The 25,784-nt window shown below is 38.7% G+C and overlaps 2 protein-coding genes across 4 annotated transcripts; both read left to right on the forward strand.

Moving 5' to 3' along the window:
• The first annotated feature begins 3,680 nt into the window (after nt 1–3,680).
• On the forward strand, nt 3,681–14,414 carry rae1 (ribonucleic acid export 1). Of its 2 annotated transcripts, XM_017480041.3 has the most exons (13): nt 3,681–3,760; nt 4,374–4,485; nt 4,588–4,692; nt 4,784–4,876; nt 6,483–6,569; nt 11,134–11,220; nt 11,445–11,516; nt 12,114–12,221; nt 12,532–12,638; nt 12,734–12,809; nt 12,988–13,182; nt 13,444–13,529; nt 14,070–14,414. In XM_017480041.3, coding segments are annotated over exons 2-13 (1,107 nt in total). In that variant the 5' UTR covers nt 3,681–3,760; nt 4,374–4,395; the 3' UTR covers nt 14,071–14,414. The 2 variants fall into 2 exon arrangements, with proteins under 2 accessions (XP_017335530.1, XP_017335528.1); XM_017480039.3 differs by lacking the exon at nt 14,070–14,414 and having other exon boundaries at nt 13,444–13,533.
• Nucleotides 14,415–16,613: 2,199 nt separating this feature from the next.
• rbm38 (RNA binding motif protein 38) lies at nt 16,614–25,546 on the forward strand. 2 transcript variants are annotated; one of them, XR_008397218.1, is made up of 5 exons: nt 16,614–17,096; nt 19,135–19,258; nt 19,423–19,477; nt 21,867–21,973; nt 23,717–23,847. XR_008397218.1 is itself a non-coding variant. In XM_017480038.3 (4 exons), the coding sequence occupies exons 1-4, from the start codon at nt 16,884–16,886 to the stop codon at nt 24,033–24,035; spliced, it is 711 nt and encodes a 236-aa protein (XP_017335527.1). In that variant the 5' UTR covers nt 16,615–16,883; the 3' UTR covers nt 24,036–25,546. The 2 variants fall into 2 exon arrangements, 1 of the variants encoding a protein (XP_017335527.1); XM_017480038.3 differs by lacking the exon at nt 21,867–21,973 and having other exon boundaries at nt 16,615–17,096; nt 23,717–25,546.
• Nucleotides 25,547–25,784: the final 238 nt, after the last annotated feature.

Here is a 25,784-nt window from a genome sequence, read left to right on the forward strand (position 1 = left end):
GGTCCTTCTTGTGGTCTGACACCAGCATCAAAACAAATGTACAGTATAGTATTAAGTACACCATTATATTTAGTAAATAAGGTTATTTGTGATTCATCATAATTAGCACATCATAAACAAAACAAACAATTTATCAGTAGTTCTTCCCTGCCATAAATAGACAAAAAGTAACCATAATTCAATACCTATCAAAAAACGTCCCTGCTGAAAAACAAATCAATAGAAATCAACAAAGAAATTGTAATGGTTTCCACTTCAAATATCAGCAGAAACCATCAGCTAACCATTAACCATTACTGGTCCTTAATGGTGTCCACTAGACATAACATGGCACCAATAGTATGCAACAAATTACCAGTAGAGACCCACAGGTGTATTTACAGTATCCATTAAAACCAATAGAATTCCCATTATAACCGTTAAAACCATTACACATTCTATGAGGTTTTCTTTTCTTTTTTCTTTCTTACCTACATTACTTACAGACTGGATTACGCTCCCATGTTTGAAATACAATTCTAGTCTGCCCTCGTGTGGTGGCCAAGTGAAAACAACTCTTAACACAAATGACACTTCTGCAACTGTTTTACTTGGAGTAGTTAGTAGTGATAGCAGTAGGACATTATAACAGGAAACAGCAAAATAATAATAATAATAATAATAATAATAATAATAATAATAATAATAATAATAAAATAGCACAGAAGCTTAAATGAAGTAAATAAGCTGTCTATAGATTTTATCTGAGGTAGAAATTGCTGAGCTGGTGGAACTGCATTATTGGGCTGAGTAAGAGTATGTGATGTAGAGTGCCTTCCACTAATATTGGCACCCTTGGTAAATATGAGCAAAGAAGGCTGTGAAACATTGTCTTTATTGTTTAACCTTTTGATCACAAAAAACACTTACATGGCAGAAAATAATAAATATAATAAAATTATACATATAACAAAATCTAAACAAAAAAATACAATCAAAAGACAAACTTTATATATAAATATTTCCAAATCCAATTTCAATCTTTTTCATTTGTAACAGGATCAGATCGAATTCCATCTTTTTCCTCCAACATCCAAACCACAATTTTTTGCTGGTATTTTCCTAATAGCAATCCTGGGCATCAGACCAATGTCATCTCTTGTTATATGGCATTATTACCTTTTAAACTCACTGTTTTTTTTTTTTACTTTTGTTTAAGGTCATACAGGTAAATCAGATTTTGGAGGAGGATAAAGCGACAGACAGATAGACAGCAAACATTTTATGAAATATTTGTAATGTATCAAACCTTTACTTTTTTATTTTTTATTTTTATATTTCCTGCATTCTTCTGTGTATTTATTAACTTTAACATTCTCAAATTCAATTACACTTCTGTCTAGCCTCAGGTCTTGTATGTGGGGCTGTGGCTTTACCCCATGCACTGCTTCTAGTAACAGGACATTTTTTCAGAAACTGTACTTGTAATTATTTATACATATTAAGGAAGATTTGTCAAACTATTTTAAGACCTAATTTACATGATCTTGATCAACTTGATCAAACATGCTAAAATGGCAGTGAATAGGCTCATTACACAAACACTTGCATGGTTTTTCTTAGTACTGCTGTTTCCAGTTCTTTCACTACACTCATAATGCTTGTATTTTACACACCAGCCTTCAAAATGTACGCTTTTAAAATGCGTATTATATATACAACTCATATAAATACCTTTTATAAATATAGCAAAAGTGGTTAGAGAAAAATCAATGACAAGTTGCTGTCTCACTGAGTTGCTCTCATTGTTGATGAATGTACGGACTAATGAATGTAAACAATGCTGCCAGAAACACGACAGCTCCACTATTTCAAAAAAAGTAAATGCATCATAGCACTGAATACAAGTTGTCCATTCTCACCCAACCCGTTATTGTTTTACTGGTTGTCAAAACAAAAAAACATTGTACTATGTTGCAGTGTTGAATGCTTAGACACTTCCAGCACACTGATTAATTATTCACACAACCAGGGCAGCTAAATTCAGATTAATGGCAGTTACCCGGATGTGCCATTTAGTTTAATTATAATCAAGTGACATAAAATAGATATTCCTACATATAAAAAATACCTTTAATTGGCAGTGTAATTATTTTCAATAAGCACTGTAACTACTTTTACCCGAGATCATAATAATACCTCTAAGAAATCCTCAAACTGCAGCGTTGGTTCAACATCCAAATATGAGATTGAGAAACATATGGATTGGGCCACATAGCTTTTTCAAACCTGAAAAGAGAAATGAGTTTTATGATTGTTGTTACAGTTAATATTCATGCAATGGTTTCAGAAACAGTTTCTTTTTTGCGACATCGCCTCTGTTTGTTTGTTTGTTGGGTTTTTTGGGGTTGTTGTTGTAAAGTAAGATGAAACTATTCATCATTTATTTTATTTCATGTATTTATTTATTTATTTATTTATTTTTGTAATTAGAACAAAGTACAACATAAATACAGGACAAACAAAACAATAAGCCAAAAACAAACTTAACAGGTATTGCATGTGATTATGTCAAGTGTGTGTAGGTGTGAGGTTGTGTTGTGCATGTACATCTATATTCAGTATTTTACATATATATATATATATATATATATATATATATATATATATATATATATATATATATATATATATATAGTTTATAATAAACTATGGGGAACAAAAAAGAAGAAGAAATAAATAAACAAAGGAAGGAGGCATATGGAGGAGATACGGGGATGGGCCAACATCCAGGGGGAATCAGAGTAGGACAGTAGGGCAGGACAGTAGGACACCCCAGCCAGGACCCGGACCAGGATACATCTTTGCAAACGAGACCTGTATGTTACCCTCCAACCCCACCAGGGAGGGTCATCCCACTGGACAATCTTCTTCTTCAAAAAACACACATTTATTTCAAAGTATTGCCCACTCAAGTCATTTTGACAGATACTGCCATTATATTATTTTTGGCCTTCAATAAGTTGTTGCAAAATTCTAAACATATGATATTTGTTTTACTAAACCGGACTAGTAAGAATGTATATGTTATTCTTCTAGGAAATGTTCTTATCCATAAGCCTGAGCTTTGAAATCTGCATATCTGTAACTCTGATTTTCTTAGAATATGTCAAAATCTTTAGACCAAACATGAGAACTTTAAGAAATTGCGCCAATCACACAACAAAACAAACTTGTCAATACTCAAATTACTGAAGAATACACTTCATCTCATTTGAATGAAAGCCACACCAGCTTTTTTAACTGGCTAATAAAAATTAAATGTGGAGGTCCTAGGCAAAATACCTAAAGGTTGGCAGGCCTAACACCATCTCACCTCTCGCATGTGCTACCTGCAATTCTTTCGCACAGCACTAGGGGGAAGGAGTTTGAATAACTCTACTTTAAACAGTTAAACATCGAACACTTCAATTTAACATTGATAAACTATAGTGATTGTGTGCTAATTACATTGTAACAGCGACATTTCCTCACTGCTGTTAGTCGTGTATGTGTCTATGTGTAAAAATGAACTAATGAACTCATTAAAATAATTACATATGGACAAATAAAACTGGGGGGAAAAACTGTTGCGAATTGAAAATGACGTCACGGTTGAGGCTTGGATCTAATGTGGCGTCATCGATGTGCGCCTCACATTTGGTGCAGCGCACTCGTTTTCATGGCGCGTCAAAAGTCCTGAGTTGGTGTTGATTTTGCTGCTTTCTTCTGAATTTGCATGGTAAATTACCACCTACCAGAAGCATTGTTACGAGATCAACTGTGATTTGTATGCTATTTGTTATTTTGTCCTCTGTGCTTGGTTAGACTGACGGGGTTGCGTTTGGGCAGCAAATTATCTGGTTAGCTAAAATGTGTTTTGGTGTGGCTATTAGCTAGCTAGCGCGTGTGATGAACTTTTTCCCTCCCCATAATACCACTAACAAACCTAGCTGACGCACAGTTATGTTTATCGAGTCAAACTATGACGGTAGCGTATTTTTGAGTCTTTTATAAAGCTAGGGTGAATAAAACGGCTACCTTTTTTAATTTGCTAGCTGCTAACTACGTGTTAGCAGTTTCGGCGGTGTCATTTTTCCCTACCCATATTCCTACAAAACCCGCCTCCTTTTTAGGATTGGTTAGGAGCTTATTTTAATAAGTATACATGTCCAATCAATGAACCGTTTTTAATATAAACGATCAGCCTTCAAGGAAAAGGCGGGGTCTTTTTTCGGAATACGAGTGGGGAAAAACATCAGTTCTCGGGGCACGGGTATCATTCAGGCCTTTTTTGTGCTTGTTTTGGCACTATTTGCACTTAAGTGCCTTTACCTTTGCTGTTCTCTCCACAGTTATCTATCTCAATAACTTACAATGAGCTTGTTTGGTACAAGTTCTGGATTTGGGGCTGGAGGCACAGGTGTTTTTGGCAACACCACGACAGACAGTCATAATCCAATGAAGGTATACAGATTCAATCCAAAGCACTGTGCATCTCAGTTGTAGCAGTCCTTTTCAGGCCCGGTGCTGCTTTTCTCTAAACCCCTCTATATCTTGTTGATGCAGGATGTTGAAGTGACGTCCCCACCCGATGACAGCATAAGCTGCTTGGCCTTTAGCCCTCCAACGTTGCCTGGAAACTTCTTGATTGGTGGCTCTTGGGCCAATGACGTAAGTTACTAATACCATAAAGTGTGCAGTACACATGTTCTAAGATCTGCTTAATACATTAATATTTTTCTATTATGCTCTTTGTTGTTAGGTGAGATGCTGGGAGGTTCAGGATAACGGCCAGACGGTCCCTAAAGCTCAGCAGATGCACACGGGCCCTGTGCTGGATGTCTGCTGGAGTGATGTAAGACATGAGTATAAACAGAAATAAAGATAACACTCGCAAAGTACTAATTGTGCTACCCAGTACATAATCTACAATAAGTGCTGCCTCTGTTCTCATTCTCAGTTCATAGATATGAAGGCTTGTAATGATAGTGATGGTCTTTATTGATCACAATACAGTACAGTGTAATTCTTTTCTTCACATACCCCAGCATGTCAGGAAGTTGGGGTCACAGTGCAGGGTCAGCCATGATACGGCACCCCTGGAGCAGAGAGGGCCTTGCTCAAGGGCCCAACAGCTTGGCAGTGCTGGGGCTTTAACCCCGACCTTCTGATCAGTAACTCCGAGCCTTAACCGCCAAGCCATCACTGCCAAGATTATACAAGACTTACTAAAAATGTTGGTGTGTAATAATATGCTATTACTTTACATAAGAGGGAAAGTGTAAACAGTTTGCCTGATATAAGAAAATAACAGCGGTGGGAAAAAAAACATTATTGTCAGATATTGGTGTACTTTAGCTTACCTATACCATGGGGAGATTTCATATACCGATAGGTGACAAAGTAAAGGGTAAAACCAACATCAGCTTGCTGGGAAACCAGAACAGCTTCAGTGCACCTTAGCATGGATTCTAGAAGTTTATAGGAGTATGATGGAGAAATAAAACGCCATTCTTTCAATAAATATTCTGTTTTTGTTTTGATACGGTTCAAAATCTCCCATAGGTGTTCACATAAGTTGAGATTTTGTGATCATTTCGATTTTTCCCCACAACTCTAGACCAGTGCCTTTGTTTGTTTTTTTTTTTTTTTTTGCAAAAAGGGGTTTATGCACTGTAACACTATTATAATATTCCCCTCTGTGTATCTGTCAGCAGACTGCAACTGCTCTTTTCTTTTCTTACATATGCACTGCACATGCTTCACTGTCATTGAGTGTGTACTGTCAAGCCTGTTTATCCCATGGAAAGACATTAGTAAGCATACTGTAACAATACCCTTTCCAACCCCGTTTAATGATGTATTTCCCGCAGAAAGTCTTTGTCTTACTTGACCATTGGCCATGATCACTGATTTTTTTTTTTTTATTAAAATGTGTTCCAAATATTATTACAGGTCATAAATAAAAAATATATATATATTGTGGTGTAAAGTATTGTGGTATTTCAGTGCTGATGTAATGCAGACGGCTTGTACACCGGATTTGTAGTGCAGTATAAGTAATAGTTTTGTTCAATAGTGTAACTATCCATGAAAAATTATCTATAAAGATTTCAGGGAGCACTACACTTAAACACTACTCATGCCCTTAACTAGTGCACTATACGGTCATTAGGATATCACTTGTTGAGTATGGTTTTTAACCTGATGTACATTAGAGGCATCCCAAAATAATGAATGAATGCAACTGGTATTAAAGACAAGTATTTTTGTGGCCATTAGATAGCATTTAATAATAGTATTGTAAAAGGCAATATTGCAATAATAAATAACAATGGTTATTTATGTTATATAATGGTTATATAACAGTTGGTTTGCTGATGCTGTTTGAAAGTACTGCACTGTGATACTTCCAGTGTGTAAAGCCAGTGTGTAACGTGTATTTTTCCCCATTTTAACAGGATGGAGGTAAAGTCTTTACAGCCTCCTGTGACAAAACTGCTAAGATGTGGGATCTGAACAGCAACCAGGCCATGCAGATAGCACAAGTAAGCCACATTTCTTTCAGTGCAAGACGTATCTGCTCCGGGCTTGAAGGCCCACTGCTCGGCATTTTCAAGTTTTCCTGTTCCCAGCACACCTGATCCTACTTAATGGACCATTAAGTGATGATTAATGCACTCGTGAAATATCTTTTTACACTTTCTTTTTAGTAGTGCACTATATATTGAATAGGGAGCAGTGGACTCTCAGGGTCCAGCTGAGAATCCCTGTTTTAAGGAGCATGAGTGGATGTGGAAAGAATGAAAGTTCTAGAATTAGCAACGGAAATGCTTTTTTTGTGGTTATTTAGTTCCAAAATAAATTCCGAAAAAGAAATTGAAGTTTTTGAGATTTTGAACAGTGTACTTTTGTATGGGAGTTGAGATTGCCAAGACTGAGAAATGTATACACAGACAACTTGGTCCGTACAGCCATGCATTTTTCCAGATAATTGGCTTGTTTTCTATGGAAGCACATCACACTTACAATTCAAAGGAAAAAAATGAACATGTTAATATACATACACTGATCAGCCATAATATTAAAACCACTGACTGGTGAAGTGAATAACACCTGTCAAAGGATGGGCTATATTAAGCAGTCAGTTCTCAAAGTTGATGTGTTGGAAGCAGGAAAAATGAGCAAGCGTTAGAATCTGAGGGCCAAATTGTGAGGGCTAGATGACTTGGTCAGAGCATATCCAAAACGGCAGGTCTTACAGGGTGTTCCTGGTATGCGCTGGTTAGTACCTACCAAAAGTGGTCAAAGGAAGGTGAACCGGCGGCAGGGTCATGGGTGTCCAAGGCTCACTGCTGCGCATGGGGAGTAAAGGCTAACCCGTCTGATCCGATCCCACAGAATAGCTACTGTAGCACAAATTGCCAAAAAAAAAGATATTGCTGGCTATGATGATAAGGTGTCAGAACACACAGTGCATTGTAGCTTGCTGTGTATAGGGCTGCATAGCTCCAGACCGGTTAGAGTGCCCATGCTGCCTCCTGTCCACTGCCAAAAGAACCTACAAAGGGCCTGTGAGCATCAGAATTGGGCCATGGAGCAATGGAAGAAGGTGGCCTGGTCTGACGAATCATGTTTTCTTTTACATCATGTGGATGGCTGGGTGCATGTGTGTCGCTTATCGGAAGGAGGCAGTATGATGCGTTTGGCAATGATCTGCTGGGAAACGTTGGTTCCTGGCATTCATGTGGATGTTACTTTCAGTTAAATTCAGTTTTATTAGTATAGCATTTTTAACAACGGACATAAAGCAGCTTTACAGAAATATATAAATTCAGGATATAAATTTTACATGTATGAATTTGTCCCTAATGAGCAAGCCAGAGGCGACGGTGGCAAGGAAAAACTCCCTGAGATGCTATGAGGATGAAACCTTGAGAAGAACCAGACTCAAAAAGGAACCCATTCTCATCTAGATGACAATGAATAGTACAATTTATAAAAATAAAAATTAATTCCCTTCTATAATTTTGTACTACATGGTCAAACAGTGCAATTGTGTAACTGTAACTTCAAGTCTGTTTTGTTGAACTTATCCACTGTTCGCTGATGGAGACTTGAGTGCAAAACTGTACGTGGCAACTGCAGTCCTAAAGCTATCATAGCTGAACTGTTCGTATGAATTGTGGTCCAAAGCCATCTTTGTGGTTTTTAAGTAGTGCCATCCTCCGTAATCTTAGTGACCTTTAGGCTGTCCATGTGGGGCCATCCTCAGCAACAGCGAGTGATTTCCAATTGATGAGAACTCCAACCAGAAGTAGGGCATCAGTATGGTTCGAGCAATTTCCGAGAGCAGAGGGCGTCAGGTTAACTTTGACACATACCATCTACCTAAACATTATTGCAGACCAAGTACACCCCTTCATCAGAACAGTGTTCCCTAATGGCAGTGGCCTCTTTCAGCAGGATAATGTGTCCTGCCACACTGCAAAAATTTATTCAGGAATGGTTTGAGGAACATGAGAGTTCAAGGTGTTTACTTGGACTCCAAATTCCCCAGATCTCAATTTGATTGCACATCAGTTGGATGTGCTGGACGAACAAGTCCGATCCATGGCGGCCCCACCTCGCACCTTACAGGACTTAAATCAAACATTATCACAAGCAATGTGACTTACTTTAGTTCTGCTAAAATACTCTCCCTTGTTTATCTCTACAGTGGGCTGCAGTTTTCCAACAGATTTCACTTTCATTTTTTCCTCTTCAAAATACATGGTGTCGAATGAAAAAAAAAAAAAAAAAAACACATAACGTACAGTGGGGGAAAAGTATTGAACACGTCAACATTTTTTTTTTCAGTAAATATTTTTCTAGTTGGGCTATTCACATGAAATTCTCACCAGACAATGGTATTAACTCTAGAAGTCCAGAAATATAAAGCGATCCAAACATTAAAGTCTATAAATGAAGTTGTGTAATAAAGGTGAATGACACAGGAAAAAAGTATTCAACACGCTAACAGAAATTTAATACCTCGGTGGAGCAGCCTTTGTTTATAATGACCGCTTCAAGACACTTCCTGTATGAAGAAAATAATCTGCCATAGTATTCAGCTGTGATTTTGCCCATTCTTCTAAACATTATGTCTTTAAATCTTGTTCAATTGGATTCAAGTCAGGTGATTGACTGGTGGGCCATTCTAACACCTTGATTTATTTATTTATTTTCTCTGAAACCAATTGAGTTTCCTTTGCTGTATGCTTTGGATCGTTGTCCTGCTGGAATGTCCATCCACGTCTCATCTTCATCATCCTGGTGGATGGCGGCAGATTCTTCTCAAGAATCTCCTGGTAAAGGGCTCCATTTATCGTTCTTTCAATTATTCGAAGTCTGCCAGTAACGTGATGAAAAACAGCTCCACACCATGATACTTCCACCTCCAAACTTCACTGTTGGTAGTGTTGTTAGGGTGATGTGCAGTGCCATTTCTTCTCCAAACATGGTGTGTAGTATGACAGCCAAAAAGTTCAGTTTTGTTCTCGTCTGACCAGACTACACTCTCCCAGTATTTCATAGACTTGTCCAAATGAGTTGTAGCAAACTTTAAACGAGCTTCGACATGCCTTTTCTTTAGTAATGGAGTCTTATGCGGGATGAGCGTGAGCAATGGAGTGCATTGCCTGTTGTTTTCTCTTTCTGAGTGGTCCTTGGCTCTTGGGCTACTCTTCTAACTATTCTTCTGACTTCCTGGTCAGAAATCTTGCGAGGAGCTGCTGTGCGTAGCCGGTTGATGGTGGAGTGATTCTGCTTCCACTTGCGGATAATGGCCCCAATGGTGCTTACTGGGGGATTCAGAAGTTTTAAAATATATCTGTATCTGATTTTATCAATATGTTTTGCAACAATAAGTTTGTGAAAGTCTTTTGAGAGTTTTTTCCTTTACCCATCATGAGATGTTTCTTGTGTAACACCTTGGTAATGAAAAGCCTTTTTATAGACCATCAATTTACTAACCCAGCTGATATTAATTTGCACAGTTGGGAGGTTTAATTACTTACGGATTTCAGCTGATTCCGTGCCTTACCTTGCCTTGCAGAACTGCTTTTTCTTGGCCTGTTCAATACTTTTTTTCCTGTCTCATTCCACTTTATTAGACAACTTTTATTTATGGACTTTAATGTTGTGAATTCTTTATATTTGTGGATTTCTTGAGTTAATACTGATGTCTTATGAAAATTTCATGTGAATAATCTAATTGAAAATATATTTACTGAAAAAAATGTTGATGTGTTCAATACTTATTTCCCCCACTGTATCATGTAATATTCTGTCAACAATGGACATTTCCTCTGTGTCCGCCATTACTGAAGGAGCCATTAAATTCTCCATTATCCCCACTCAAACTCGCCGCACATTTTAGGAACACTATTAAGTCAGTGCGCTCAGGGGAGGCAAGTGAGATGCTGCTTCCCTCTGGAACTCGTATCAGGGGGTGTTGGACACTTACTTTTGAACAGTGTATTGTACAGACTAATTAATCTCATATTCCATTATATTTGTTTTATTTTATTTTTGAGCAATTCATAGTTTTCTCATTCAGTATTTTTTGAGGAGACAATGCCTGAGGAAAGGCCCCTTATATGCATATAGAGGTGCATCTCAAAAAATTTGAATATCGTGGGGGGAAAAAACATCCCCGTAATGTAATTCAAAAAGTGGAAGTTTTCATATATTCTAGTTTCATTACACATAGTGATTTCAAAAGCCTTTTTTTGTTTTGTTTTAATCTTGATTACGGCTTACATGAGCTCATGGAAACCAAAAATCCACGCTACTTTCAAATCTCAAAATATTAGAATAAAAATTTCACATGTGGGGAAATTGAATTTTAATCATAGATCACTTGGATATTAACTTGCTTTTAGGTTTGTGTGTGATATGGTACTATTTCTGTTTAGTTTTGTTTTTGGGTTTGGTTTTTTTTGGGTGGGGGGGTAAAGGAAAGGCTTTTGATGGGCGTTATACAGTAGTCAGTTTACATTGGCTGTATAAAAACCATACCCAGTGAGTGTGTAATAATTATGTAATTCTAATATTTTTTGTTTTATTTAGCATGAAGGTCCAATCAGGACAATCCACTGGATAAAAGCCCCAAACTACAGCTGTGTCATGACGGGTAGTTGGGACAAGACACTGAAAGTACGTCATATTGTATACACTCCTTCTTGTGTAACTAATTTTCTCCTTTTTATTTATACTTCTGTTTTCCCCTATTTGGACCATTTACTTATTCTAAGGGCTCTTTTTGTATAGTGACTTCGTAACATTTTGTTGCCCATGGCCTGTTTGGCTTGGCTGCTTTCTGTCTGTGCTCTATGGTTTTAATACAGTTGGGATAACATTCCTTTCTCCATGAATGACAGTTTTGGGACACTCGCTCTCCAAACCCCATGATGTCCCTGCAGATGCCAGAGAGATGTTACTGTGCTGATGTGGTAAGACACTGATTACAGAAATTACACTCCTCCTTTTTTTGTGTTATATTTTGCAAGAAAACCGAATAGGGGCCATGCTGGTTAAATGGTTCTCAGTAAAAATGTAATGAAGCTTGTAAGCATACATTTTTCAAAGCTGTCCCTATCATCAGGAGTGTAGTTCTCTTGTTTTTCTTTAGTCTATAGATGAATTAATCAAGTTCAACTTATTATTATAAACTTATCCAAGTATGAAATAAATTGTCTGTGGTTGAAAAGTATACATACACACAAGTGAATATGATTTTCTTCCAGCCATACATATTCCTGAATCAACATCTTTTGTTGTTCCTGTAACGACCATGCAGTGTCATCTGATGTCGTTAATATGTGCCTGTTTCTTCTCTCAATTCTGGGCTATTTGAAAATTCATCAGCTAATTACCAAGGTCTTTATGTGCTGAATGTTTTTTGTATAATTTCAACAGTGGCTTTTTTTGTTCTGCACTCAGCTAGGTTTGTTCAGGTTTTGGCTTCACAAATATTTTGCACTTGATCTGCACTCAACAGCCATTGTAAACCCTGTTTCTGAAATGATTGTGTAGCTCTTTATGTTCAGGTGTATCCTATGGCTGCGGTGGCCACTGCAGAACGAGGGCTAATTGTGTACCAGCTGGAGAATCAGCCATCTGAGTTCCGGCGTATAGATTCACCTCTGAAACATCAGGTTGGGCCTAAGGTTTCTTTGTTTTGTAGAAGTTGAGCGGCTTATGATGGATCTAGATATTGTAACTTTTTTTTTTTTTTTTTTTTTATAAAGTAAACATACGCATATATTTGCTGTGAGACTTGCATGTTATGTTAACCATTCTTTGGATTAGCTTCCTGCTATTTCTTTAATTATTTTTCAGATTTTCAGGATATGCAATAAAATAAATTGTGCTGCTGCTTCTTTATTTCTTCATTACAGCATGACCAAGTAGGTGTGAAATTAGTTTAGTCTCCAACTTGAAATTTGTGGTCTTTGTTTTGTACAGCACCGCTGTGTGGCCATCTTTAAGGACAAACAAAATAAACCTACTGGATTTGCACTGGGCAGTATTGAGGGGCGAGTGGCCATTCACTACATTAACCCACCCAATCCGTGAGTTTACAAAAGCAATCCAGCCTTTTCTAAACTGACCCACTACCTCATGAGACATATGAACTGTTTTACATATATTTTTATTGTGTTCATAGCGCCAAGGATAATTTCACCTTCAAGTGCCATAGATCTAATGGAACAAACACCACCACACCCCAGGATATTTACGCTGTATGTATTCTAATCTGCTGCTGTTAATATTTATCATCATGGTTCTGTGGGTGTCTTGTACCTAGTCTTAAAACTAGTCATCACAAGGAAGTGCTGATTTCTGCATCATTAAATGGTGCATGCAAGTAAAAGCTTCTGATGTTACAAGTGTGTGAATTTCTGTATTTTTCTGTCCCAGGTCAATGCCATTGCTTTCCATCCCGTGCACGGCACGTTGGCCACGGTGGGCTCTGATGGTCGCTTCAGTTTCTGGGACAAGGATGCTCGCACGAAGCTGAAAACCTCTGAGCAGCTTGATCAGCCAATCACAGCTTGCTGTTTTAACAACAACGGCAACATCTTTGCCTACAGCTCCAGCTATGATTGGTCCAAGGTATGGTCTATCAACAAACATCACAGTGGTAGCCATATATATGGGGCTGTAATCCTTTTCTCTTAAATCCACAAACTTAGAGCTTGTGTTTAATTCTTGAAGTTAGACATGGGCTTAAACCAAAATGTTTCCCTATTTGATCTATTGTGGAAGCCATTATTTCAGGCTCCATGTGGTGTTCTACACAGGGACTAAGAAGTAAATTGTAATTCATTGCTAGTTTCCTGACAGCTGCCATAATGCCTGATCTCCCTCTAATAGGGACATGAGTACTACAACCCCCAGAAGAAGAACTACATTTTTCTGCGAAATGCCGCTGAGGAACTCAAGCCTCGAAACAAGAAATGGTGAGAGTGGGATTTCCGTTACCGTGGAGATGGTGTCTGTCGCCAGGCTTCGTTGTGGTCTCCTCTCTGTGCTGTTTTGACACGTGTTCTTCAGCATCCCAGTATGCTTTGTATGAAGGGAAAAAAGGTGGATTTTTAAGGATTAGGAAATGGGGAAATATTTCTCAGAGCCTGGATGTTGTATTCTGTAAAATGCTACATTTTACATTGGCCATGTTGGAGTTTATTGGGTTTGTTTTTGCTTATTGGAGGAATTTATTGCACTTTCAAGCTGTATTGAGAATTAGTTGACTGAGTATTTATTAAGATGATTCCTGGTTTAAAATAAAGAGTAACAAACCTCTGTGATCTATCTTCAGCTTTCCAAAGACAGTAATTAAAAAGAAAGAAATGCAAGAGAATAGTTTTTTTTGTTGTTGTTGTTGGAAACCAAGCATGTACTTATGGGGGTGAGAAGAAAACAACAATAAACATGATTTTAAAAAGACAAAAGAATGCTGTTATGCATTATGACTGACCACTTGCCCTCCTGTCCTTTAGATCCTGTCAAGCTGTTGCATCTCGGAAGACCTGCTTTAGCATGTAAATATGGGGGAAATTGAGAGACCGTCTTATGGCCAACATCTGGACCAATGACATGGCATTGCATACATTGTATGGACCAATCAGAAAGGGCCAGCTACTCCTACACGATGGTGATGACAGCAAATTGCTTTTGCCCTGCACGAGAGAAGCCATGTTTTAGTGTTCTTGGTGTATGTGATTGTTTTTTGCTGTCTTTCATAACTGCAGCTTTTTTATTTCTTTTTTTTCACGGTTCCACCACTTCTTTGCTGTCATAACATGGTGTAGATTGAAATACTAATAAATGTTTCAAGGACTCTGCATTTAGACATTTTTGTTCTCATGGACTGGAGGAATTGACAAGATGAGAGGGTATCATGACGTGTGTGCTTCTAAACCATGATACTTTAGACTTGTAATTGAAGGATTAACTGGGGAAAGGCCTAAGCATTTTCCAGTCGATTCTGAGAAAGATAACATATTGATCTGACTCTGCATTTTAACTATTTTTGCTGTTCACTTTTGTCAGATCTCAGCATTTGTAATAACGGACTATAATTGCCGTCCTAATAATAACCGTGTTGTTACCATGTTGCTACATTTAAAATAAGCAATTATGATAGCCTTAAACAATACAGACGAGAGCCCCCAAGCATCAACTCTGCTTTAAAGATTAATGTCCACTAGGAGGCAACACTTCACTTCTCTGCTTTGCGTTAAAGCATGGCAGAATCAAAGCACACAGATCAAAGTGAGTGAGTGCATCAGGTGAGTCAGTGATAAAATGTAGCGGAGAAACACTGGGAACTTATCAGTAGGATATGAACAGCAGATTGTGGGAGCTACAAAGGGTTGGAGTGAGAAGACTTGCATGACTTGAACGTAAAGGTGTGAGAACTACCACCTTGCTGTGGCCATAAGAAAATCACTTTACTTTCCGCTGGGGCTTTGACACCTAACAGAGAGACTTCAATAGGCTGTGGGAGGGGAAACTACCGAGACCAGGCAGTCTTCAGTGTGTGAATTTCAGTTCCTTAAATCAGTAGATCTCAAAGTGGGGTTCAGGGAACCCCAGGTTATGTGTCTTCACAGAAAGTGATTCTTAGAGTAGTAGTGGTGATCCAACCTGATCAAAGCTTTGATATTTATAATTGAGATCTTAGTTATTAGCATGCTTAAATTAATTGGTCTAATCCAAACATCTCTAACATGAGCAAGTAGGCCTATATGTAATGTCAGCTTGGACCTAATGTGGAAAGTGGAAAGTTCAGGAATAAAAAATATTGTTCCAATAAATAGCCAGATTATTACGGTACAAATTTGTGGGTTTGTAGAATTTATTTTACAGTTAGAGGGATCCCTGACTGCAAAGAGTTTGCAGAGCCCTGCTTTAAGTGACCCTTAACACCACTTTATTAGTGAGGTAAGATGGCACTGCTCCTCCTAATACCGTGAACCTATTTGTACGACATAGTTAAACAGCAGCTACAGCTGGCACAGTTACATGAGTCAAGGAGTGAAAGGTTGTCAATGGTGATACAAGCCCTGGCCTGTTCTCCTTGTTGTCTAGAGGCTTGGTTGATTGATGCTGTTCTGAAAGGCCTTTGTGATCATGCATTTGGGTTAAAAGAGCTGAAGATAATTCAGGCACAGTGTCATAGACCTGTTAGGCTCAACGGGGTTAAATCTTTATGATCTCATTACCTGTAAATGCTCATAGTCTGTACTTAGCTCTAATACATAAAGCAAATGTTTCAGAGAAACCTCTACTTTTACTCTCGTGAGCTCTAATCTTTAATAATGGGTGTGTAAATTCAATCTCATAGTGGTCTTTTGGCATTAAATGGACTTCCAAATGCAGTCCCCAGTGAATCATTTGTTGTCAGCATATAGTATGAACATGTTCTAGCCTCCACATACACACAATCACTATTAATCTACAATTGGGCTTACTTTTATGAGGATTTTATTTTATTTATTATTATTTTATTTTTTTTTTAGCAGAAAGTATCTTTTACAAGAATAAAAGGTTTGAGCTTTTGTTATTATGGAAAGAAATAAAGTATTACCGCGTATAACTGAATTGAATATATATATATATATATATATATATATATATATATATATATATATATATATATATATATATATATATATATATATAAAAACATTCACTTTTACAGCAGCACCGTTGACATAACCAAGTCATTTTTTCCGAACGTTTATGGATTTTTTTTCCTGAATTCAAAACTCTGCCGGATATACTTTATTCGACCAGGGAAATAAAAACACTTTTGATTAAGGGCACGTTGTCTAGCCTACAGTGGCCGTTTTTCTTTGTTTGGCGCAAGGACAAAAGCAGGTGCAAGTTTACGCGAGGGTGGACGCAGGGGGAGGAGACTGTACCACAGAACAAAGTTTTCTGATAGTTTTTTTTTTTTTTTTTTTTACAAAAGAGGCTTCACCCCATTGGCTAACATGAACAATGGGCGTGGTTTTTACGAGACTGTATAAATAAACGGCGCCCGGAAGAAAGGAAAGGGGTGGTAGCTTATCGCAGTTAAGTGCGTTTGGCGGTCGTGTACCAGGGAGCGCGTTCACTACTACTGCGATGGTTTGTATTGCGTAGGAAGTTTAAGGACTAAAGAATTGAAAGCCTGGACAATCGAGCCGCCTTGTATACTAAATCCTCATATTTTGACTCCCTGACTCTTTTTACATGCCGGGATATTTTTTAAAAGACTGATTGTGGGGGAAAACCGCTTCCGTTACCCAGTTTGAGAGTATCCAATGCTTTTACATCCGTGTATGAACAGCACACTCGAAGCTATGCATCCAACGGGAATCCAAAAAGACACTACTTTCACGAAGATTTTCGTCGGGGGTTTACCCTATCATACAAACGATGCATCTTTGAGAAAATACTTCGAAGCATACGGAGAGATAGACGAGGCTGTGGTCATAACGGACAGACAGACGGGGAAGTCAAGAGGCTACGGCTTCGTAAGTGACTCAAATGTTACTGATACTTAACTACTTTCTAATTCTGGTACCGCTGTGTAGTTTGTAACGCAGCACCTTTAATCTAGGGTACCTTAAACTAAATATGTGAGCTCCCCAGCAGGGTCTTCTTTCTTTGGGTATGTGATGTTGTGCGTAAACGCGCACGCGACGCATTCGGGTTTGTTTTGGGTAGATAAGCATCTGTTTTCTGTGTTAGCAACAGAAAACAAAAGCAAGGGGTGTAAAGTTAACGATTAAATCCTAATCCACTCCTCCATCCCCTTTCCCGAATGTGTACTTGCTGAATTGTTTCCGAGGCCACATTTTTCTAAGTGGTCAGTCAGGCTTAAAACAGAAGTGCGGCTGTCCTCAGTTGGGCAGCGCGGGCGCCAGCAGCTGTAAGGGCTTTATATGGTGAAGTTTCTAAATGATGGTTTCCAAGCCTCCTCCTTCTCCTCCTACTGCTTATTCATGCCACATTAATGAAGCTCGGCAGCACCCAGCCGACTAGAAATGTTTACAGGATCTTAATGGCCGTCAGAGAGTGGCAGTTTATTTTGGCCTAAGATGAAGCTGTACGTGCTTTTACTAGCCTAGATCTTATTCCTCCAGTGTTCCTTCTCCTGGAGTTTTTCTCCTGGTCGCTTAAATGGGCTTTTGTATTTCACTTTGTTTGCTTCATTAAAAAACAAAACTGTAATGTTGCCATATACTCTCAGAAAAAGAGTACTAAACTGTACCTTAATATGTATCCTTTACCTAGAAAGGTGCACATATTGTATTTGTAAAGCTTTAACCTAAAAACTGACAGTCTATGTATGTCTCTTAAATAATGTTTAATGGTACACTACAGTATTTCCACCGTTTCCAAGTGAAAAACTTATATTAAAGCATTAAAGATTAGTACTGCATTTTTCTGAGAGTGTATAATGCAGAGGTTAACATCTGGGCCCCCTCCTACTCGACCCCCCCCCCCACCCCACCCCACCCCCCACACACACAAAGAAAAGTGGAACTCATTTAAAACAACTGGGGATTGTGTGTATGTGTGTATATAATATAATAATGAGAGAGAGCGTGTAAGTACCAGAATCAGTAGAGTACGTACAGGTAATTAGTGCTAGTAAGGGTCACACTGAGCATTTTAAGGTCATACAGAATGTGTGCCATGTGCTTCTCATCGTAAGTGACACACACAAACAAATATGGAAATATTTCTAGCAGACTAGAGTAATGACCAATTAATGGCCTGGAAGACTACGCTTATGTTGCAGTCTTTTGTTATTGCTAGAGTTTTGCTGTTCTTAATGCAGCACATGGTGGCTGGAGGTCAAAAAGAGTAGTGTTGCATTGCTCCAACGGCTCTTCTTGGCTGAGTGTGTGGCAGTGCAGGTTTGACAGGCTCAGGGAGATGAGGGCTTCTGCCTTCAGAGTATTTGGTGGTCTGGGTGATGATCCCGTCATAAAAACCTGTTTTCCCTGAAAGCTTATTTTACCTTCTAACAGGATCGACTTGTTGCTCCTGTTCCGTTTTGAAACTATGAGAAAAGGATTGTACGTTGCCAAACTACGAATGCTTCCTTTTTCTCTGTAATAACTAATTATGTAAACAGGTACAATGCATAGATTTTAAGTTGTACCAAAGCACATTAGCCGCAACTGTGGTTAATGTAACCCTTTACACTCCCAGGGTATTATTCAAGTATCGATTAAAATAGCACTTTTAGTAACTACTATGACATATTCACTAGAGTACTACAGTGAAACTGCATTATAGTCAGTAATGTAAGTTTTAACCCACCAATGGGCCCTGGATTAAAGGTAGAACTGTTTTGCTGTAATTGTGTAGTGTTTCTTTTAGTCTCTTAGCTTTAAAGCTAAAGTTGTTGTTTGGGTCTCCACTGAAGGCATCCCTGGTAGTTAGTTGCAAATATGTTTGCTAATAATGCCTAACAGGATTTTAGATTTTTGGCTTTTAAGTTTCCGTTAAAAGATCTTGTTTTTGTAGATGCTTACAGCACTCCGTTATGTCCTCTAGGTGACAATGGCTGACAGGTTAGCAGCAGAACGAGCCTGTAAAGACCCAAATCCCATCATTGATGGTCGTAAGGCCAATGTCAACCTGGCCTACCTCGGAGCCAAGCCACGCAGTCTTCAGACAGGTGAGCAGGGGTGATACGCACACTGTCGGAACCTTGAACTTATTAGTTATTTCCTTTAGTTCCGTTTTCTCTTTTCAACTTCACCTGATAAAAAAAAATTGCATGTTAAATGAACCATATACTGCATTGAAATGGCATCAATCAATATTTCTTGTGCTTTATAGGCATATCTATTGGTGTGCAGCCAGTTCATCCAGCACTTATCCAAAGGCAGTATGGGTAAGTCAGATGTCTGTGTCCCTGTGTTCTGTTACATTCTGTTTTTTCTGTTGCATTCTGTTATATTCTGTATGGTAGCAAAGACACATTGTCTTACAAACCCCAGTGGATCTTAACAATGACTGCACATACTAAGGAAACTGAACAAGTTCCTTGTGTTCTTTGTCATGACTGGTCTACTCTTATGTCTGGCAAGAAGTCTCATTTCTAGTCTCATTTCTGTTACAGCAAGTTCCTGATTTTTGTTGCTTCAGTTTCTGTGTCTTTGACAGTAGTCAAGTAGAAATAGATTTCAGAATTTATATTGTAGTCATTTTTAACATGGTTTTAAACATAATTATCCCTGTTTTGCTGACCATTTTTGTTTTAGTCTTTTGGTTGATGGTGTGCATGTATCCTTTGTATATCCAAAACATGCACGCTAGAAGCATAATATGAGATTTTGGTTCTGTCTGGGTGTATTTTGCCCTTGAGGCTTGGTGCATAAATTTGTATTAATCTATGAGGCCTACTATCTGAGAAAAACCTGCCCTGTGAGTTTATAGTCCATAGTTCCAAGCCATTGTTGTGGACAAAGCAGCTAGTGTTGCTTTTTCACCATTTTATTTGTCTAATTATCGTTTTAATAAGAAAAAACACCAACAGTGTTTCTTAGCAACCTTTTAACTGATACAAACTTTTATTGGCTTGCTGGGTTTCAAATAGTCTGTTTGGTTTGCCATGGAGACAGACTGGTTCTGAACACATTTTTACCTGCTTATTAACATGTTTGTGTGAGAAGGACCGAAAACGTTCCGTCTGTCGGTGAGTTAGTTGCTGTGGTAACAAGGTGGAGCAGTGTTGGGGAGGGGGACCCGCGTTTCTGCCTGTATGACAGGTGCTGTCTCATATTTCCTCAATTACACCCTTCATACACATCTACCCACCCTTTTATACACACTTGCACACCTGTCGCTTTCCCCCATGGAGCTCTTTGTCTCCTGCTCAGAAATGGATTGCTAGGATGGCTAGAAGAGGCTGTTTTATTCCCTCTTTAACTGTGTTTTTGGACCTTTGTGTCCCCTACCACACGTGTTCTCACTCTCAAAATGTAAGAATCAAAACTACCAGGAGTATGTAATACAGCCACACATTCCGAGTCATTTAGTTTTGTGTATATTTCTAGATATCAAATGGTCCTACAGTCATTGGCTGTCTTGACAGTATTGTGTGACGTTTTCTAAGCAGGTGAAATCAGTCAAGTTGTCAGCTTAGTGATTAGACTGGGGCCCTGAAAAGTGACACCACAGTGAGAGTTGGGGGGATGTGGAGTAAAGGGAGGGGTTGAGGGTCACTGGGTTGTGTACTGAGTAAAGAGAAGAATGGAAATGTTTAGGTGATATGAGCAGAAAGAGAGGGAGATGGGTTCAGTGTAGTTCCTTGAGCTTCAGCTGCTAGATGTGTGAGCTGCTGCCTAGTAGCTCTATGAAATATCACTCCCTCTCTACAAGTTCAACACTTTCCCTCTATAATAAGAACACATGCTTATGAAGACGAAGCACAATATCGCAAGCTGTCGATGCACATTCAACATATTATGTGTGAGGTCATCTGCCTACGTTATTGTATGGGCTTACGCACTGGGTATATGTGAATGCCATCTTTGTCTTAAAAATTTTTGAGTACACTTTAGAAGGTAAGGTAAAAAATTTTTATGTCAGTTGTTTTCTATTAATACATGTGTGTATTGAACTATTGTGTATGTAGAATTAAGAATAAGCTACTTCACAGGGTTGTTTGGCTTTAGTAGTGATCAGCAGTGTGTGGCTGCTATTCAGCAAAAAAAATAAAAAAATAAAAATTAATGTTTGAACATTTCCTCATAGTGTGGAGTTCAAGAGTAAAATGATTCCACCAGTCAATTAGCGTAAGAGACCACTGTGCAAATGTGACCTGGCAACTGCCTAGTGACTGAAGAGGTGTGTGTGTGTGTGTGTGTGTGTGTGTGTGTGTGTGTGTGTGTGTGTGTGTGTGTGTGTGTGTGACCTTGACCGCTGTATCAGCTAAGCCTGTTCTCTGGACTTTAAACAATGCTGCCTGTTACTTTATTCAGTCCATGCCTCTAAGCTGAGTGTTTGTGTGGCCAGTGCAGTAGGCAGTAGTCGAGGATCACAATGCCAACTTCTCTGTTTTGCTGTGGTGTGTGTGTGTGTGTGTGTGTGTGAGAGAGAGAGAGAGAGAGAGAGAGAGAGAGAGAGAGAGAGAGAGAGAGAGAGAGAGAGTGAGTGAGTGACCAAGAGAGCAAGGGAAAATGCTGTATTTTTTTCTTGTATCCTCTGATCTAATTCATTATATAATCACATTTTCCTCTAACCTAAACTCTTCCATTCATGCTCTGTTACTTGGCCAGTTGATGGAGTGCATTACTGAGGGAAGAAGACACACAAGCTCCTGGGTACGCTGGGTCTAGTGTGGAGGTCCAGATTGGGTACCGCTCGCCCTGACCCCACCCTTAAGGTGCCAGTCATGGCTTGAGAGTGCAGTGTAGTGTGCTGTGACAGTTTGAAGTGCTGTGCGCATGTATTACAGTAAAGCTTATGCTGATACATCTTTCATTCTTTGTGACCTTCGCATGGTTTTTGGTTTGCAGTGCTGACTGAAGTGATTTACGTGTGTGTGTGTGTGTGTGTGTGTGTGTGTGTGTGTGTGTGTGTGTGTGTGTGTGTGAGTATGTATATGGGGGAGGGGGCGTTATTGGATGTTTTGCACACACACCCTCCGCCCACACACCCTTTCCTGTGTTGAACCATGGTGTGTACAGTCTCTCTTTCATTTATGCACACACAAGTTCTAAAAGTGTATATCATCTCTGTGTTATGTAAATGTGTTACTTTTAGTGTAGTGTTTTTGGTTCACAATATCTGTTTGTGTAATATATTCTTAAGATACATATTCAATTCTTAATCTTAATTTTTTTTAGGGGATATAACTATACCCTCTTTAATCCCCTGAACTCTGGAAGGAACTGTGTGTGTAAATGATTCCACACTTTGACTCATAAGTTGTCTAACTTAATAACAGCTCACTTGTTTTGCATTGTGTTTTTTCAGGTAATTACTAGATAATAAACTCTGTAAAAGAGCACAGTGATTAAAATGCAACCTGTCCCTCTTGCTTGTTAATTAGTTGCTAGTAGGGAGAGTCATATACACATGTTATATTATATTATATGATAGCAAATGTCTGTTATGTATTTCGCCATATACAAATAAGAAAATGGCAGGAGTCTTGAGTGTGACCCAAGATGTTTTTCAGTTCCTGCTGTTGGAATAGGTGTCCCTCATGACATTTCTTGCCATTTCCCTTGGGAGGTTGTTCTGTTTTGTTTCCAGGTGCGGCATCTTGAGACCCCCACCTCACCATGCCTTCCCACAACTCCCTACATTGAGAGAATGATGCGATTTTGTGTGTGTGTGTGTGTGTGTGTGTGTGTGTGTGTGTGTGTGTGTCTGACTTTTTGTGTAAGAAATCCTCCCCCTTACACAGACAGTTTCTCCAGTGGAAGGGACTCACGAGGGGAGAGTCAGACCTTGTTAATAATAGCACAACAGTCTGTGCGGGAGAAAAGGTGAATCTGTCCTTTCTCCACACAGTTAATTACCCTTGTAGGGCTAAAAGCTCACTTGTGAATACTGCTACATTTGCGCCATTTCATATAAACATGCTGTTGCTGGTGCCTGCACATTGGCACATTGCATTGATCTCATTGTTAGTGCGTGTGTCATGCATGTGTGTGAGAGGGACTCCTAGCTCCCACTGAATGAGTGAAAAGTAGCAGCTGTTAAAACACTTGTGGGTGTTGGTTGAGAGAAGCTGCCAGAAGCATCTGTCTCCCACCTCACTTGCTAAGAACCTGTTCCAGCTACCAAGACTGTTGAATTTACAATCTACATGTTCCTGTTGTTGATGGGATGCTCCATAAACCTGCAGAACAAGCTTCGCCTTCCTGTCTATTTATTTCTGATTTAATTTTTATGTAAGGCTTGGGTTGAATGTTTATGCTTTAACCTTCTCTCAGGACTGATGCGTTCCCATCTTATTGATAGAGGTACAATAAGGATGTGAGCATATGGTCTTATCATTAATAAGATGGAGATTGCTAACAGGATTGAGAAATGGCTACTAATTCTCATTTGATCAAAGTCTGAAGAATGGTGTCATGTGGTCTGTTTGTGTTCACTCTTATCTCTGTGTGTGCAGGCTGGTGCCGCAGTATGTATACCCACAAGCCTTTGTACAGCCCGGCCTCGTGCTCCCTTCTCAAGTGGCCTCCTCGCTCACTTCTCCGTATGTGGACTACACTGCTGCCTATGCCCAGTACACCTCAGCAGTTGAACACTACCCTTATGCCTCTTCCCCAGGTTTCATGAGCTATGGCTACACCAACAGCCACATCACCGGCCAAGCCTCCAACACCACTTCACTGCACCAGACGCTCACTAATACGCCCACTGCTGCCACCCCTGCCTTCATCCAGTACCCACCACAGCAGCATCTGCAACCCGAGCGTATGCAGTGAGGTCCACACCAGCCAAGTGAGCTCTGAGGAAAAACATGAGGCTAAAAACTATTGCACTGTCACATCAGGATTTGCTTCCGGCAGCTGAGTCCGGAGATAGTGAAACTGTGCAGTGGCTTTAAAAGAGCTTCCAGAAGCACTGATGCTTTTTTTTTTTTTATTTTTTTTTTTACAAATTTCCTTCAACATTATTACTGTCATTACTATTATTCATGCTATTCATTATCATAAGCTTAATTGTATTAATGTTTCTTTTTTTTGTGCTCACATTATATTGTTAAGATCAATCAGAGTAAGGTGCCTCATTGTATAGAGTGGAAAACAAAGTTAAGGAAGACTGTACAGTCATACACTGAACATGAGAGGCTTTAGAAAGTTTAATTGGGGTATTGCTGCTTAAGGACACCGGGGAAAGCATTTGAGAGAATGGAAAGTCAAAATTTAAGGTTATAGACAGGGCAGAACACAAAATCAGAGAGGTGGGGAAATGGAGATGCAACAGGACATCCATACATGCACAACAACAAGATGTTGGTACTAAATCAAGGACAACATGGAGAGCTTCAATCTACTGCTACTGCTTAAAGACACTCAAAAGCCCCTCCAGGATTACCCTTTTTTTTTTTTCTTCTTTTTTTTTTTAAATAACGAAGAGGCCTTAAGACTAGAATCTTTCTTTAGATGTAAATGACCATTTTAGCATTTGTATATAAGGTGAACTGTGAATAAGCCACCACCTGCTTCCAAACAAAATAAACCCCAGTCGACAGACCTCAGACTTGTTTAAGTCCAAAGACTTGTGATATGGTATTTTAGAGTAAGGGTGCTAATTAAAGATTTCGATCAGGTTTCTGTCCATGGTGATGAATGTGACTTTGTCATAATGCAAAACTGACTTGGAGACAGGTGTCAAGTTCAGGAAAAGCACTGAATGTGCCCATTGTTTGGATTGTGGATGAATGGCGATAATCATTACATGATGCAATAAGCATTGGATTTTAACATGTATGGTAGCTGACACTGATACCTACAGTACATCAGTTTTGTATAACTGTTAAAACTAATTGTAAAACGTCTTTTTGAATATCTCTGAACAGGGGTGTTCTTTATGTACAGCTTTGTCACAATTTAAAGCATTTTGCAGTATTTATGTTAAGATATTTAAGTGATCTGTGGAAAAAATTTTTTTTTTTTTTTTTTTTTTTTTAAATAAATATATATAAATTGTTCACTTGGTACACCAAACATGCAAAACATACAATGTTTTAGGCTTCTGGTTGCCAAATACGAACATGTATATAGTTGATTTAGCATTCTTCTTATACTAATAATCCACATGTGCACCTAAAAATGTTACGTTGATTTTTTTTTTTTTCCGTCTCAGCTTTCACCTGGCACATAATTGCTCTATGAAGCATTTTTATGTCACATCATTTCACTATCTGCAAAGAAGCCATACCAAGAAAAGTCTTGGGGGGAAATAAAGACTTTATACTAAAAATAGGAATTCAGTCGATTGTTCTTACATTCTTTTGTTTGCACATGTCTGCTTTTGTTTTAGGGAAAAATACTTCTGTCTGTTCTGTATACTTTAATTAAAGCAGTCCTCTAGAGTCTAGACTGTGTTCAGGAATGTGCCAAACTGCTTGATGACTCTTCAGGTAGTATATTACTTAATACCAAATCTAAATTAAATGCATAAATTAAGCTTGCTTCTTACTCATTTGATCAATGCTATTGCTTAGTTTC

Source organism: Ictalurus punctatus, chromosome 11 (assembly GCF_001660625.3).
Source record: "Ictalurus punctatus breed USDA103 chromosome 11, Coco_2.0, whole genome shotgun sequence".
NCBI lineage: Eukaryota > Metazoa > Chordata > Actinopteri > Siluriformes > Ictaluridae > Ictalurus > Ictalurus punctatus.

Excerpts from the sequence above, each read along its gene's own strand:
- rbm38 (XM_017480038.3), top strand. The coding sequence starts at position 16,884 with ATGCTTTTACATCCGTGTATGAACAGCACACTCGAAGCTATGCATCCA. Across the intron at positions 19,259-19,422 it reads GCCACGCAGTCTTCAGACAG|GCATATCTATTGGTGTGCAG; the intron begins GTGAGCAGGGGT and ends TGTGCTTTATAG. Across the intron at positions 19,478-23,716 it reads CTTATCCAAAGGCAGTATGG|GCTGGTGCCGCAGTATGTAT; the intron begins GTAAGTCAGATG and ends CTGTGTGTGCAG.
- rae1 (XM_017480039.3), top strand. The coding sequence starts at position 4,396 with ATGAGCTTGTTTGGTACAAGTTCTGGATTTGGGGCTGGAGGCACAGGT. Across the intron at positions 12,639-12,733 it reads TACATTAACCCACCCAATCC|CGCCAAGGATAATTTCACCT; the intron begins GTGAGTTTACAA and ends TTGTGTTCATAG. Across the intron at positions 13,183-13,443 it reads CCAGCTATGATTGGTCCAAG|GGACATGAGTACTACAACCC; the intron begins GTATGGTCTATC and ends TCCCTCTAATAG.